Here is a 16,592-nt window from a genome sequence, read left to right as displayed (position 1 = left end):
TTGTGCCGAGCATCCACACATACAAAAAAAGGAAGCCTTTCATTTGCTCTAAGAAGGTTCAACATTTAACATGGCACTATGCTAATGAATTTTTAACACATTTTCTTTTGATTATCACAGCGGTGTTTTCTAATTGTGTAAAAAAATAAAAAAAAAGACGGAAAAAAAGAAATCACCTCAGCTTGACATCCACATCCATTAACAGGACTAATAAAAAAAGAAATGGTATGGATAACAATCACCATTCCTCAATCTAAAATCTCATGTCACAGAGTTCAACAATCTCCGGTTTAAAAACAAATGAATAAACCCGGGTCACTTCCGACTGCTGGAAAATGTTTAATGGGTTAATGCAGGCATTCTTGCAGACAACAACTTCCATCTGTTTTGCTTCCAAACAGTTTCAACATCTGAACATGACGCTGAATGATGAGTAATATCATGTAAAAATGATGCTACTCTTTTTAATTTACAAAATCCTCCGAAGTGTCTGTCACACCACACTACATACAAGACGGACTGAATAAACATGACAACCCCCCCCATTCAAACACAGAATAACATTGCCAGTAGAAGTGATGCTCAGCATCCTACAGATATCCAAGCATGTTAGAGGAAATTTTTGCACATACTCAATTCATTTAATTCTGCACAAATATGTCAGATAATTGCAGAAAAAAAAATTGTAAAAATAAAAAATAATTGGTACTTGGACACTTTCTTTTGACAATAACATGACCATGCATTAGTCTCTCCACTTTTAGTTAACCACAATATATTGAGAATATATAATATTTGCAAGTTGGCAATACTAAAGAAACAAATTCTCAAAATTTTATCTATAACAGGTCACAGACGTATGATCTGGAATATGTCATTCAAATGGGAGACTGAGTAAATACTTCCATATACTTCCAATGGTTTTATATATTAGGGCCAAAGTACAGACGCTTTTCCGTCTTACATCTTTTACATGGATTGACACTGGGTCTTCATAATGGCAGATTACTATTTTCCCCCACAAATATGCAATAGAACGGACTTTCTTGTACACTGGTCTTCTGAAGATGGTTCAACTGTCATTTACATAGAAATGGTGCCATCAATATGGGGCATACGCATCTTTTAAAAAGTGTAAAGAACTGACCTTGCACTGAAAGTGTTCATGCTTTTTAATGTCTAGTCACAAAACGGGCTAAACATTACAAATATATAATATTTCCCATTTAGTTAAACCTTTGTTACGTTCCTATAGAACTCCATATCAAAATGACTTTTCATGGGAACTAGTGCAACCTGGAGGAGGCCTGGTCTTTGTGACAAGGCAGGCACAGAGTAAAATAGACAAAGTACTCTAGAGCAGCTCCAGAGCAATGGCAGATATATTAAGGCCATTTTGAAAATTACAGGAAAAAAAAAAAAAAAAAAAAAAAAAAAAAAAAAAACTGTAGCAGACAGCTTGGCTTGCTACCCGGGCTGAACAAAATTCAGTTGGGGCAGCAAAGCAAGCAAGCAACACCGATTGAACCAATTTTTTTTTTTTTCCAATCCACTGATGTCAGTCTTCCACGTACCAGCCTCCCCACATCCCTGGCCAGAAGTCTCCACTCTTCTTAATTCAAGTGTGTTCAGTTTTGGTGGAAATAAGAGTGGTACCCTCACTAGTCCTTCCTTTGTAAACCCATGCTTCACACCTCCAGTAAAGTCCTGGGGCACAGTCGAGCAGTCAGGACTGTTTTAGACGCTTCCTGGGAAGACCAAAGGGTGGGCACTGTGCTGAAGCCAGGGCACGGAAGGCTTCGGCTACCAAGTGAGGATGGGACTGGATCATTGACTTCCAGCCTGCAGTCTCCATTATATCTGTAGCATGACTGTAAGCACAGGCAAAATGAAGTTAACACTCAGACGTGATAATCTGCACATTAAAAACCAATAAGCATAAATGAGATTGTAATGACAAAGTAAATAAGGGGGATTTGATTTGCGAGATGCATGACAAACTTGAAAAGGGCCATTAGTGCCTTCTGCACACATGCGTAAACTGAATCGGCTGTAGGATTAGAACGCCTGCACACGGCGAGTACAACAGACAAGTTCAACATTTCAAGGTGTCCTGAAATACTGCACTACATCATCTAAAAGACAAACTTCCCACAGCGACCACCTCCCTTCTTTTTTAAAATTCTACAAATATTCCATTTCCACGGTTTTATCCAGGTACAAGTCTATTAATAACTTGGATACAAAGATATGGAGCTTCAAACTGAAACGGCAAATAGCACTCTGTCTGCCTGGGCTAAAACAATGAATTCTAATGCATCTGGTTGGGGGAAGAGATAAGAGCGTGTTATTAATCTTGTGTCACATATATCAGCTAATTACATACTTGCTATTCCAGTTCTTTCCATCTTTACAGCCCAGCTGTCTCAGGACACTGCACCTATGGCAAAGAGATAAAAAGGTAAGCATTCAGGGCTGGTAAACAGAAATGGCAGCAGGAATTTATCACTGGAGGTTCTTTTTTTGTGTGTGTTTTTTTTTTTTTTTTTTTTTTTTTTGCGATACTTGCCTGTTGATAAAATCTATGGCTTGTGCTTTGAGCTGTTCGGCACTGTGCAAGTCAGCCAGGATGAGGGTGTCGGCCACATTCTCCACTGAAAGGCTGTTGCACAAGGCCTCTTCACACATGACCTTTAAACGCTCTAGAGCATACTGGGGAGGGGAGGGGTGGGGGGGCAGAAAGCAGCGGTTAGAGCCTGGATGTAAAATAAATCCCTGCGGTTTGACGTTTTCTACCCCGAAAATACATTAAAAACTACAGGTGCAATCACTAACTGAAATTTATAATGATTATATATCCAGTAGGAAAGCAGAAAATGTGACCAGGACCCAAAATGTCCAACCAGCAGGGTCCAAACTTACACACTTTAAACTACAGGGCAGATGCAATCTATCATTTTGGAGGGGGGAAAAAAAAAAAAAAAAAGGTAGTCCTTCATTACAGTGTTCAGTTAAAACTCATCCATCAAATCAACAATCAGCACAAAACTCTACATTTTGCTCACCTTAAAAAAAAAAATGAAAGAAAAAAAGGAGGAGATCTGAGAGGTGAACTGGGGAAAGATCAAAAGGGTTTAGGAGATTATAAAAGGCTTTATAACACCTTCCCCTCCTGATTTATTACACGTGAAGCAACATTGATCATAAATACATTTTTCATTGGTGTTGTACTGCACTGTCATAAAGTTACGTTCACAACAAAACAATGCCTTAAAATTGAGGATTTAATTGGCATAAAGCCCACTTCCAATAACTGTATCCCATTTCAAGCTGCACGATGATGTTTCAATATCAAGGTAGCAGACCAGACATGTTCTTTACTGGCCCGTGCAGGTCACTACAGAATAGAGGCTGCATCAATGACCACACACTTCTGTTGACCCATAACAGTTTGACGATCTGTATTGTTTATATTCATGATGTTGTGCATGCACACACTGTGTGCTGTAGAAGCACGTTTTAAAATGGGGAGAGGCTGGGAATACAGAAATACACGCAAAAAAACAAAACATGTAGACCATCAATACTGAAATCACGTTACGTTAGACGCAGGCTAACAGCTGTATAATTACAGAACCGAGCACATTAGGCCTTCAGCCTCATTTGCTCACACACAGTGTTGTCTCTCCCCTCACCCCCGTCCACAGCGATGCTGCATCTGGTTACCGTTTCAGAGTTCCCGTTTCACTGTTTAAGTGACCAGTGTTATTACTATCCCGACATAATACCTCGTAGTAATAATATCATTAAAAAAAAAAAAAAATTAAGAATAGAAAAGTCGATACACACGTGAAGGTGTACACGGGGGGGGGGATTCATTTCAAGTTGGGACTCTTACTTCAAAAAAGAATGTCCAAATTCACAAAGTGCTGATTAAACCAATCACTGCCAGAAAAAAAAGAAAGTGCACGCTGGGCCTGCTGTGCGGGCAGAGCATCCACACCAGAGACCGGCCGAGTCTGCTAACATCCAGTTTAGCTCTGTGCTAACTTGAATGGTGATGCAATAATTCAACCATGCAGCCCTTTTCCAGACTTTGCAAACGTTATCGGACAGAATGCATCAAATTCTGAAAACGAAAGAAGTCATTTGTTGCGGGTTGCGATGCCTTTTGCTTCATTAATCCAGTGTTGCCCAGCCACAGCGAGCAGCTACAGAAGAGGCTAAAGCAACTGTTTTATGACTGGTCGAGCTGGCAGGAGACGGCAAAAGTTTCACACCGCAGGTTTAAATAAAAACGGAGGTCATTTTGCGTGATATTGCCAATGATAGGACAAACATGGGGCGTTTTTTCTGGAGGTAGATGTTGGATCAAACATTAGCAAAAGTGTCAACTCTTACTTTATCCGCAGCTGCCAGCAAATTGTCTGCCATCTTCTCCAAGTTCGGGGCCTTTCCTGTGTAGATGAAGCCCATCATTTCCTTAAAAACATCTGGATCCACATCACTGATGTCAACACGGTTCTGCAAAAAAAAAAAAAAAAAAAAAACAAAAAAAAAAGACGAGAGGTTTTCACTCAAATCAAAAATATGGACGACAGAAGGTGACGACTTCAATTTGCGTTACAGTCAGTTTTCATTGAAAATATGACAAATGTGCAAAAGGTAGTAAAGTCCTGTAAACAACAAGCAGTTATAAGAAGTTGCTCTTACCTTTTTACTCTCCTCCATTTCATGTTCAAACATAGCATTAAAGACCGGTGACCTCGCTGTCAAAAAAAAAAAAAGTACATAAATAAATGTATCATTATATTAGTCATAACATAAGGCATGTTAGTTTTGTCAGGGTTGTCAGTATTAATAAGGTGCTACCAACATCAATGTCACATGATAAAACAGTTCTTCTGCATTAAAAAAAAAAAAAAAAAAAAAAAAAACTGCAGAAAACATCAATACCGAACTGTTAGAAGACGACAATGCTGCAAAATTCACTGCGCTGGCATCACTAACGCGGTGTCAGTATTTCTCCCCTGAGCACGGCAGCTGCCACCATGTCTAATGGAGATGAGCTGAAGAAGAGCGCCGGCCTCTCAATCTCCGGGATCCCACAGTCATCTGGGTCAAGCAGGGCCAAGCAGGGGTAGCGGGGTGGATTTGCACCCGCTGCAGAACTAGGCCGCTACAAATCAAGCCAGGAACACACACACCCTCGGTACCATTTCGAGGTACTTTGGGCTCTTCGCACGAGGCCATTAAGAAGAGGCATAGACGACGTGTCCTTTTATGGCTATTTCTTGGGCTTCTACTACCGTTGTAGCTCGCTAAAGTTCTGGGGGGGGGGGGCTCGGTGACGTCTTACCTGCAAGGATGGATTTGTGGGCTTTGAACTCCTGCCCACCCACATACAGGCTGCAGTCTGTGAAGCGTGAGCACTCCCACAGGTTCCCCAGGTCATCGGACAGCTGACACTCCGGTACCTTCAGCATGTTCATGTTGGACTGCCCCGAAATGTTCACCGAGTCCTGGACAACACTCACCTGTACAAAGAGAACATCAAACTGAAGCTGCCTCATCGAGCTGAAACATTCCAATAAAAACAGCAACAAATATGTCTTGCTGCATAACGGAACAATGTAATTTACTGTATGTTCGATTTCCTCCTTTTAGAGCGTATTATCCAGACTAGGGAACCTAGAGTGGGAGGGACTCTTGCTTTGCGAAAACACAACCACTTGAAAGCAAACTTAATTAACTTTGCTGACACACCTAATTGATGAGAAAAGGCATTTTGTCTTTAATTTGAATGTAATTTGTTTATCAAAGTGGCAATTTCCCCGAAACTGTGGAATCTCTGTGGAGCTGCTCGGCCGGCCCACTCTAATCCTGGCAGTATTTAGCCAATTGTATTTACATCAAAATTCATTGACACCTCATTTAACTTGTCCGTTGAAAGAACATTTTAAGAGACCTTTATTCTTGTTGACATGCTGAATTCAATTATTTCCAAAACAAGCATCATTGTAAATGATGCAAGATGGGGTCGGTATTTCTCTCGCGTAAAATAAAATGTCATTTGAAACAAATCTCAACAATATGTTGCACATCAGCATAAGCTCAGGTGTAAACTAGTCATGACAAGAATTAGCAGAGTCAGTCCATTAAAGGTTAGCTCTATATTCCACTGAAGACGGCCCATCAGGTCGCGGTTTTGTTCCGTCCTCTGCCCGGCTTCATTTTCCACCGGCAGCGTTTATAGATGCTGTGTCTGCCCGTTTTATCTTACTTCCTCATTGGGTTACGTTTTCTTGATTTCTGTGCTTCTATCGGGGGGGAAACGGCTTCGTTTTTGTCCGTTTTGTGGTGATTGTTGTCTTTCCTACTCTGTGCTGCAGCCTACAGACAGAGTTAACACAGCCAGCTGTGTTTTAGTCGTTAAAAGCATGAATCCTCCTTTTTTATTGCGTAACTATTTCACACACTGTGTCTGTAGCAGGGGGAGAATGCATTTCCAAATTGAAAGACCGCGGGTTAGACGGTGATGTAGTGACGTTTTTTTTGTTGTTTGTTTTGTTTTTATGACCGGGAGTTTGCGCATGGTTGTTTTAATTTGAAAGTGTTCCCAGAATTTGATTTTGTTTCTCGATAAACTTCCTACCCAGCCGATCTGCTCTGTTCGAGAATGCCGCGGTCTCCGAGCGGCTTCCGTCAGAAACAGACTCGCTGCCTATCTTTAGCGGAGCAGCACGGCGAGCCGCTTCTGGGACGCTGGTGAGACGGACCTCGTCGCAGCCGGTGGGATACGAAGCATCGACTTTAATGACGGTGATTCACTCCGGCAGCTGCGTCGGAGACGGAACGCGTCGCACGCCGAACCAGTGGAAAACAGGCTTCACACTTTGGGTATACACACTTCAATACAACAGTGATTTGATTTCGATGCTCTCTTTACATATAAATCTGTACAGGTTTGATGCAACAACTTCAACATCTATATGCCACCTACATCACAGCAGCAGCTCAGTAACAGAGCAGCACACAAAGACGGGAAAAGACAAAAACAAAAACTGACAACAGAAACATGAAGTTCGCCAAATGTCAGTTTATAAGAAGCAACCTAATTTAAATGAGATAATTTCAGAATTTTCCAATTTATGGAACTTTCCTTCCAAACGAGTGAGGAAATTGTGGCTCTGGGTTATTTGCAATTTGGGTCAATTCAAAACCATCATAAACAAGAAAATTGTCACTGCTATTTACTTGAAGAATGACAGGAGAGCAGTAGTATAACACTGACCTCACAGAAGAGGGTGAGCTTGTCATCTGGTAGGAGTCCGTTGGCTTCATCAAGGAGGAAATCTCTTCTTATAAATTTTTTGAAGCCCCAGTCTTTGCCTTGGACAAATCTATATGCTCTTTGGCTTTCTGTAACCAGGAACAAAAACAAAAACAAAAGTGAAGCATTATTATAGCCTTTGTTTGCAAATTTGGGTATATGTGGTCTAAAAAGAACACAAACAATACAGAATAATTGGATATGATGCCGTTTCTGCTTCCGCTCACCCATCGCTTTTGTCTCCTCTCTTTTAGCATTCAACAAAGAAAACTTGAACTTTGCTCTGACTTCACTTTTTGGACAGCTAACAAGAAGTAAATACAATGACAGATAATCTTTGCTTTCATCATCAAGTCCCTTTGGGTTGACTCGCAGACACCTTGCAAATAAACAGAAAACACGGCACATCAGTAATCTTACAAACTTGAGAAGACAGTACTGCTTTTATCACTTTTGCCAAAACACAATGACGAGCGTTCAGGGGGAATCTTCTCTTGCTTTGACAGGCTGTGTAATAATGATATATGGTCAAAGTTCTTACACACAAACAAAACATACAGAGTATCCAATTAGATCCATGTTCGTTTTTAAGGGAATTAAAAAAAAAAAAAAAAACTGAATGTGGCAAAAATTGAATAGCACAGATACGTTGAAAAAGCTAATGCATATACATACATATGAACGCAAATTAAAAAAAAAAAAGTAATCTATGGTCATAGAAACCCTGCAAATAACAGCAGTGAGAAGTTTAACTTGAGTACTAACCATTTCATTTTGTCATTAGGGCCAGAGGAAAAGGTTGAGCTCTTCAACACCTCTCCCATTTCTTCTCTGCAAAAACTAAAGTTGTTTATGGTCCACATATAGGAAAATTTCACCACTTTAACCTTAGAACGAGGAGAAAAAAAACAAAACAGGTCCAACCATCAGACCAAATATTGTCTTTTTAGAATACAGAAACATAATTTTACATGAATATGGAAACATCAAGATTTTGCAGTATTGCAAATTTACCACTTATAATAACAATGATTCTAAAGAACATCAGATTCCATGTTGGAGCTGAAATTTTACCATTTACATCCTAAATGATTTGACATTCTAAAATTTCATATTAGGAAAGTCACAATTATAAACCCGAAAAATGAATGAATGCTAAACTGCATTTAGCAGCCTCAGCTTCAGGACCCAGATGTTGTGAATGCTGACTTACTGTCATAGTTTTAGACACTTGTGTTGAGTGAAGCCATCATACATCATACATTTCATTAACACCTGAACTTTTCCCAACATGACATCTCCAATTCTCGGCTAAGAAATAATTTATCAACATAAAGAGGGAAAAAGAAGAGTAGGAATATGCTTTTTTTTTTTTTTTTTTTTAAAACAAGATGAATTCTATCACTTTCATGTGTGGAACGTGTGTCCATACCTGTGTGTAACACCAGCTCTCTGCCACAGGTCCACTTGACATCTCCCCGGGAGGAGGAGGGGTGGGAACCCGTGACATCACCGGCTTTGTGGTACCACTCGCTCACGTCCTTAATGCACTAATTGTTCCAAGAAAATAATAAGTAACATTATTTTTGCAGCATAAATTTCATCTTTTTTTTTTTTTTTTTTAAATAAATGGTTTAAACTGCCCGGTCAGAATAAGCTCAGCGATTTGAACTGAATGAATCTGAATCTGTCTGTAGTGTGAAATCACAAGTTAGACTCGGTCTAACTATGGGATTGGAGGAAACAAAGTGAAAATGCATCCATGCATATTGAATTGTATTTTATACATTTATTTAAAAAAAATTACATAGAACCTACTTAGATGTGGAATAAACAACTCGGCTTCCGACAATTTATACTCCCTAGTTATGAATACATGACAATTTACATTCCGAAAGCTTCAGCAAAGCTATTCTCAAACTGATTTATGGAAAATGTGATATCGCCAGAAGAAATAAATGAAAACAAGCCCAAAAAAAGATAAATAAACAACAGATCAATCAATCAAAGGTATGGGCAGTCATGTTTATCAAATAAAAAAAAGTCCAAATTCAACCTTTCATTTTCACAAAGTCAAATTTTTGGGGGATTAATTTCATCACTTTTCAAACAACATGGATTGAAGCAGGATTTATGACCTGTCCAAACAGCATGTCTAATGGCTGGATAGTGTCAGAAACCCTCTATACCTTTTTTGTTGTCTGACAGGGTGCGTGTGCGCGTGAGAATCATTTCTTTAACTTTCAGCAACAGACGATCCCACATTTACACCTACTTCACAGTGTGATTGGGCAGCTTTGCCGATTTGGGAGAGGAGGGAGGTCTTTTACTTTATACTTTCTTTGTTATTCAACAATTTGTGGCACTTTTCATGTGTACAAACTAATGCAACACTAAGCATCTATTTGGAGAGACTGTCTGAAATTGTGTGCCGCCCCCCATTTTTTTTTTTTTTTTTAAACAATATTGCATCTTCTTACTCTCTTTCTATCAGAGTGGCTTCAGGGTGACACTGAATCTCTTTGGTGAGGGCAAAGCAAAGAAAATGAAGGAACAGGTTGAACAACCTCACTGTCCTCAGGTCCCACCACGAGCAGGGAAAATAACAACTAATTAAAACAAAACAAAACATAGTCAAACAAATAAAACTACAATTAAGGTAAAATAATGTTGCCAGGATAGTTACAAAATGTTCCTGGAGCTCCCCTCCTTTGCTTAGTTAACACTAATACCAAAAAGATTTCAGTCCTGGTTTACTACTAATAATCAATTTTCTATTAGGGGAAAAAAGGCATGGAGAGTGAACTCTTCGCATAATAAAGCCGTGCACATAATACATGTGTAACTGGCAATACTGGACACCAACTGAGATAATCCTGTGAGGGTGGTGTTCGAGACAGAAGATCACCATGGCAAAGATCTGAGCTGCTGTCAATTACAGCAGTGCAGCTAAATATATGTTTACTCGGTACAGCTTACAGTCATATAGTATAAATGACACATTGTGCCTACAAAGCACAAGCTAACATGCGTATGGATTTTCTCACAACTTGAGTATTGTCTCCAACAGAATCGTTTTGTGTGCGAGGAAAGAGGACAAACATGGATTGCGGCGTAGATAATTCAACCAGAAACACACGGTGGGTAAACAACTGCTGATGCCGCACGGTCGGCTAACTATTGAGGAAAATTGGGTAGTTACTAAACGGTGTCATTCACTAAACCCTGGCTTTCAAACCTCTGCGGATACAAAAGGAAACGCAGCGCAACACGTCTTAGTAATAACAGACATTTTTGCCACGCAAACATGCCAGTTTCATTTCACTTAAACAGCACAAGTTCTGACAGCGCTCCACCGAAGCCGCCACAGAATCGTACTCGTTGACACAGGTACATGTTTCCTAGAGCCGATTCACACCGTTTCATATTATCCCATCATGTGACATTAAGAGGGAATACATTCCCTTTGGGAGTGTTAGGACATTTAATTTTATCTTTCTCACAAAGTGAGCTTGATATCAAAAGACTATAAAAGCCTTGTCATCCCTCCTATCAAGCCACCCTGGAATAAAGCATTTATATTTATTCTGAAAGGGTAGGGACTATATCCAGACAAATTGCTTGCTGCAAGAATCACAAAATAGAAAGTATCTCAAAGGCCAAACAATATAAAGGCAGAGAAAGAATGACACTGTTGAAACTACTCTTCAGTAAAAATATCTGACTGTCCAAATTTGTAATATGACTGGGGTGTTTTCGGGTCCTAACTGTCTGAGCCACTTGTTAGATGCATTTTCTTTTATTTACACTGAAACTTTCTTTCGTTTCTTTTAGTTTCCAAAATTCGATTCGAGGCCAAAAACATATAAATTGCGAAATGATGTGGGCTCGTGCACGCAGGGACTTTAAAAGCACATCCGATGTTTCCGTTTGTACGTTTTACTCTTGAAACGCGCGTGAAGTATTTGTTCCCGAGTTCTCAGACAATTTCACAAACAGACCTCGAGTTCGGCGTGCGCGGATCGACCCGCGGCGATTTTTGCAAGTTCAACAGCTACTTTTGCGCCGCGCGCGGCCGCAAGCGAAACAGCTTCTGCTTTGAATTTTAAATCTGAATCATGCAGCATCAGCAAATGAATTGGAAAAATCCTTCTCATCACCTCTTGAATGGTTGAAATGTACAGAGATGGAGATTTTTTTTCTATGTTATCACAGGATCCTTCATGGCCCCATCTTCATGTGACACTCTGGAAGAAGAAGAAGAAAAAGAAAAAGAAATTGACATTAGGCCTTAAAAAAAAAAAAAAAAAAAGACCTGATCAACCTCTTACAAATAAAACCAAAAGTGTCAGTACGTCACAGAAACATCTGGAAATAAAAGCCACGTTACCTACAATAAACCACAGCTGCCGCTAAATTGTGAATGAGAAAAGACACCACGGGAACAATAGAGCTTTTTAAACAAAAATAAATAAATAAATACAAAATAAAAATAAAAAAAATCACTCAATAATGCCACGTTATTAAAAACGCACCGGTTCAGATAACATTAGCTCACATTTGGTGGTTTCGCCTTTTAAAGACGTGGCCGTGCTCGCTGTGAACTGGACACACACGTAAATAACTAAGTAAATAAACACGCTGTGGTACTTTTATCTCACGTACGAGGCTGCAGGTGAAGACTCGGGCCACAAGTCTGTCGGTTAAATCAACCAACTCGAAATTCACCTGCAACTTTTGTTTGGCTAACGCGTTAGCCGGAGCGACGCTAACCTCTGAACAAGAGGACGAGACGCCGGAAAGTTTAAACCATCCCGGTCTGACGGGCCGCCGCCGCCTGTCCGGTTGTCCCGCTGCGGACGAGTTAGTAAGATAATACATTAAAAAAAAAAACACCAAAATACAAACGAGGATCAGTGAAGCAGCAGCGACGTGTCGGAGAGACGTCTGCTGCTAAAGTGTCAACATCCGTCAACACTTCCCGGTTTATCGTCGCAGCTACTTTTTGAGTTCACGTTCAAAAGGAGAATCGGCGGACTTCGGTCCGGGTTTTTTTTTAATGTTTTATATCTGTTTTATATATAAAAACAACAACAACAACAACAACCCCGCGTTCATGTTCACGTAACATTTAAACGCGAACTTTAGCATTCAGACCGCGACCAGCTAGCTTAACGAACACCGCGTTAGCAGTAAATCTGTCCGCGTACATCCACACCGTGAACCGCCCCCCTCCACCACCACCACCCCACCCGGGGAGGTGGAGGTGGAGGACCCGGGTTCAGTCGGTAACGTGCTGCGAGCAGCCCGCGTTAACCGGTGTAAAACAAAAACAACACACACATAATAAAGAGGGCCTCCGCTTGAGCCCCGTGACAGGATGCTAACGGACGAGCTAACGATGCTAACGGTGAAACCTTCACGTTTCGGGTCTGAGCGGGCTAACTAGCGGCTAGCCGAAGCTAATCTCTGCACCGACCGCTCACAAAAAGTTTAAAAAGACGTGTTCGCGGCGTACCTGTCGATTTTATACTCCCGTATATACCGAGTAACACATGTAGCTTCGTGTTAGACCTGCTCCTGTCACCGTCCGTTACTTTGAGCTCTTTTTCATTCAGTCTCTTCACAAGGTTTCTTTGTCTTAATTTATATCTGTGCTAGCTTACACTTGTGTAGCTGGACTGGTAGCTTAACAGGCTAGAAAATGCAGCGAGCGCGCATGCGCGACTTTCGGATAACGTCCTGCTGCATCTCAACTGCTGCTGTAATAATAATAATCATAATCATAATCATAATAATACATCTTAAGTAGCTTTTTAGCTAAATTTTGAATTTAATAGAACAGCATACTGTTTCAAGACAATACAGACGACAGTAGTTTGTGTCCACATATACAGTAAAAATACTTATTTTACATGTTAGTGACTTTTGAAAGGGTCCGTTTAAAAGGAGGGTTCTCACATAGGGTCAAGGTTAGAATTTAAACATACAACACATTTTAGGACGCCCTCGTACAATGTTGAAATGTTGAATGATTTAAAATTGTACGGTAACTATTATTTTGACATTTAAGTGTGTCAAAAACTGAAGTGAGTTCTTCATGGTTATGTGTAGAAAAGACAATACAAACCCCCAAATAACAACCTCACGCACAAGTGTGCCCTTCTGTGTCCTTTTTATTCACTATTTGAGAATAAAAACGTGCAGATTGCCAGCTTTAGACATAACCCACAATTGAGAAGAGCAGGATTTTATTTTGTTAGCTGTGTTCATGCAGTTGACCTTAAAATTACAGAAATAATGATTGTTTTTACAACGGTCACAGGTGAACTGACTAACGTTATAATGGTGTATTTCTTTTGTTGCATTAGGGTTGATATTTGGGGTATGTATTTTCAGGGGTCTGTCTATCTAACTAGGTAGTTTTTATTTATCTAAGTAATACATAAGTTCAAACACCCAGCACTTAAAAATAATACATTTAATATAACATGGCACAGTTTTGAATCGTTTAACAGTTTTATTGTAGTTCATGTTTCGCTATAAGAGTTGGAATGAGACCTTTAGAGCGCCAATGATTAAGTAAGAGAAGGAATGTATTGATTCACAGGGGTACAGGTATTTAAAGAAATATAGACATGATGTGGGTAGTTAAAATAGGTGAAACAACTTCAGCTCATTCACTCTGTTTTTTCTGTTTGCTTCTTTGTTTCTCATTTTGCAAAAACAAAGCAGCTTCTCATAATCCATTCTCTGAAATAATACTCTACAAAGGCTCCCTGTAGGCCTGAGGAACAGTGTGCATTCCTTTCAGATGAATGGACACTATTCTGCATCAGTGTAGATTCATGGACAAAATCTGGGACAACAAAAACCAAACACCTGTGAGGTTTTGGTCAAATATATTTGTAAACACAGCAATAAAATGTCACATTTTGCTGCCCACATCAAACGTCTTTAATATCACAGCGATGACACAGTGACCCATCTTGAAGAAGAAGGGATAGATGATAAGATCGAAGCTGAAGAGATGTAGGGATGCTTATCGAGAATTTAAATCAGTATAATTTAAGGGCAGGTAAACAGGCTTTACTGAATGTGCCCACGGGCAACATAGTCCAACAATTCGTGATGATCGTCTAACCGTATTTATCTGATAATTATTTTAAGGGTATAAAGCACATTCTGTGCACCTGGTGCAATTCACTTCTCAATACACATAAATGTAATTGTCATGTTTTCTCTCCATCGCCTCATTTACCTGTGGCTTTTGTTCTGACAACTTTATCTTTCGACAAGGTGATCTGAAAAAGCACAACCTTCATCTCACTTCACCAGTACCTTATTACACTCATTTGACTGATATTAGTTTTATGTTTTTTTTTTTTTTTTTGTCACAGATTTATATATTTCTGTTTGATTGATATTCTAAAATATTGTTCCTTTGCATACTGTCATTCTGTTAGAATCCTAAAAGAGAGGTCGTTCTCAATGCTTTACCTAGATGAAAAATATGAATAACAGTGGTGTTTCATTAGTGCATTAGATGCTTCAGAGTGATTAGCAATGAATACCTGTTTCATCTCTTTGTCCTATTTGGTGTATTCATCAAGTATGAATAGCCCACTGCATGAATATCTCCTTGAACAATGACTGTGACAGTCTTCTACCTCCATTCTACAATACTGGTCAAATGAAGAGAATCTCAAACCACCATAGATATTATTCCTGACAAGTATTCAATGTCTTCAGTGATGGAGACTGATACAGACAGAACTTATGAGCAGCCTGGAAAAAGGGTTACAGCGACAAGGCTAGCCACAGTGACCTTATCAGAACATGGTCATACAGATGTCGAGAGAAAAATCGATTTTGACAGTCACACACACACTTATTTCTACTTTCTTGGAAATGAAAGTCATAACACTGAACAATGGAGATGGTTCATTTATTTTAATACAATCAAAGTAATAACATATATAGAACTACCCAAATACTCATTAGATGGATATGGAGAGTAGCTATTATTTGATCGAATTATCAGTCATCCTCAAGAAAGTTCTTCAAGCAGTATAGTAGCCATTTTTATTTTAATAAAAAAATTGACAAAATGTATGAATACATCACTTCATTTGGTAGAGATTGATCAGTATGTCTGGTTGCTGTTCTATTCTACTATTAGACAAGGTGAGTACATCCCATTGAATTTCTTTAGACATTTTTGGATAAACAAACATTTGATTCTCTGTGAAATAGGGCCCAAAGATAAAAGAGCATTACTTGAACACAACCATAAGGGAAATTGTATTTTTCAACCATTTATAGGCAACAATAAAAATATCAATACATGTAAAATTCCTCTGTGGGAAAAGTATACTTTGGCCTCAGACACTAGCATTAACCCCTTCAGCAGAAATAACTTCTTGTAGGTGTTTTGACCACTCTTCTATGCAAAATGTCCTCAGTTGCAAGATGTGTCAGAGTTTTCTGGAATGTAGTGCTTGTTTCAAATCCCATTACAACATTTTAATGGTATTCAAATCTGGGCTTTTGTTTCTCGACGAGGTCATTCCATAACCTCGAATTCTTCTTTTTGAGCCATACCTTGGATGATTTGCTTGTGTGCTTAGGATCATTATCCTGTTGAAAGGTATATATCTGATTCAACTTCCACATTCTGAAAGATAACCTTACATACTCTTCAAGCACTCCTTGAAATGATGGAGAATTTATTAGATTAGTTTAATCGACGACTGCAAGGTGCACTGAAGCAGTGAAGCAACCCCCAACTATGACATCACCACCACCATGCTTCACAGTGAGGTCCCTCTTCTGAAAATCTGTCTTTGGGCTGCACCAAACATGTCTACTAGTACTGTGGCCAAACCACTCTGGGTTTAATTAATCTGTTTAGAGCGCATAATTGCAAAAGGCATTATATTTCCCTATATTTACCTGATATCTTTCAATGGCAAACTGTAACTTTGCACTCGTTTTCTTTTTGTACAGCAAAGTCTTTTCCCTGGCATGCCTCACATTCAGGTCAAATTTGTCGCATTGCCTCATGGAACCCCAGCCTCTTTTACTATCTTCACAAATCTGATACAATATTTGAATTGTCCAATAAATGATAGCATAGCTGTTGAAGTCCAACAACACTTCTGTGTTTTGTGGCGCAAAATATTTCACACGTGTGCTGCAGATTTACACATTTCCGAAAAGCTTCATACATGATGACCTCGCTCCAACCCTAATCCAT

The 16,592-nt window shown here is 39.5% G+C and overlaps 1 protein-coding gene across 2 annotated transcripts; it reads right to left on the bottom strand.

The window, feature by feature from the left end:
- Positions 1 to 323: 323 nt before the first annotated feature.
- Positions 324 to 13,016, bottom strand: spopla (speckle type BTB/POZ protein like a). Of its 2 annotated transcripts, none has more exons than XM_069698658.1 (12): positions 12,852 to 13,016; positions 11,494 to 11,580; positions 8,766 to 8,883; positions 8,099 to 8,220; positions 7,561 to 7,712; positions 7,295 to 7,422; positions 5,360 to 5,537; positions 4,714 to 4,769; positions 4,402 to 4,524; positions 2,570 to 2,712; positions 2,387 to 2,440; positions 324 to 1,871 (listed from the first exon to the last, which is right to left on the bottom strand). In XM_069698658.1, the coding sequence occupies exons 3-12, from the start codon at positions 8,841 to 8,843 to the stop codon at positions 1,727 to 1,729; spliced, it is 1,179 nt and encodes a 392-aa protein (XP_069554759.1). In that variant the 5' UTR covers positions 8,844 to 8,883; positions 11,494 to 11,580; positions 12,852 to 13,016; the 3' UTR covers positions 324 to 1,726. The 2 variants fall into 2 exon arrangements, with proteins under 2 accessions (XP_069554759.1, XP_069554760.1); XM_069698659.1 differs by lacking the exon at positions 12,852 to 13,016 and adding an exon at positions 12,107 to 12,391.
- Positions 13,017 to 16,592: the final 3,576 nt, after the last annotated feature.

Source organism: Brachyistius frenatus, unplaced genomic scaffold (assembly GCF_029030835.1).
Source record: "Brachyistius frenatus isolate BFR_SWC_R1_liver_20210118 unplaced genomic scaffold, ASM2903083v1 Contig_27, whole genome shotgun sequence".
NCBI lineage: Eukaryota > Metazoa > Chordata > Actinopteri > Embiotocidae > Brachyistius > Brachyistius frenatus.
Note: the sequence above shows the minus strand (reverse complement) of the source record. Positions and strands in the feature narration are given on the sequence as shown.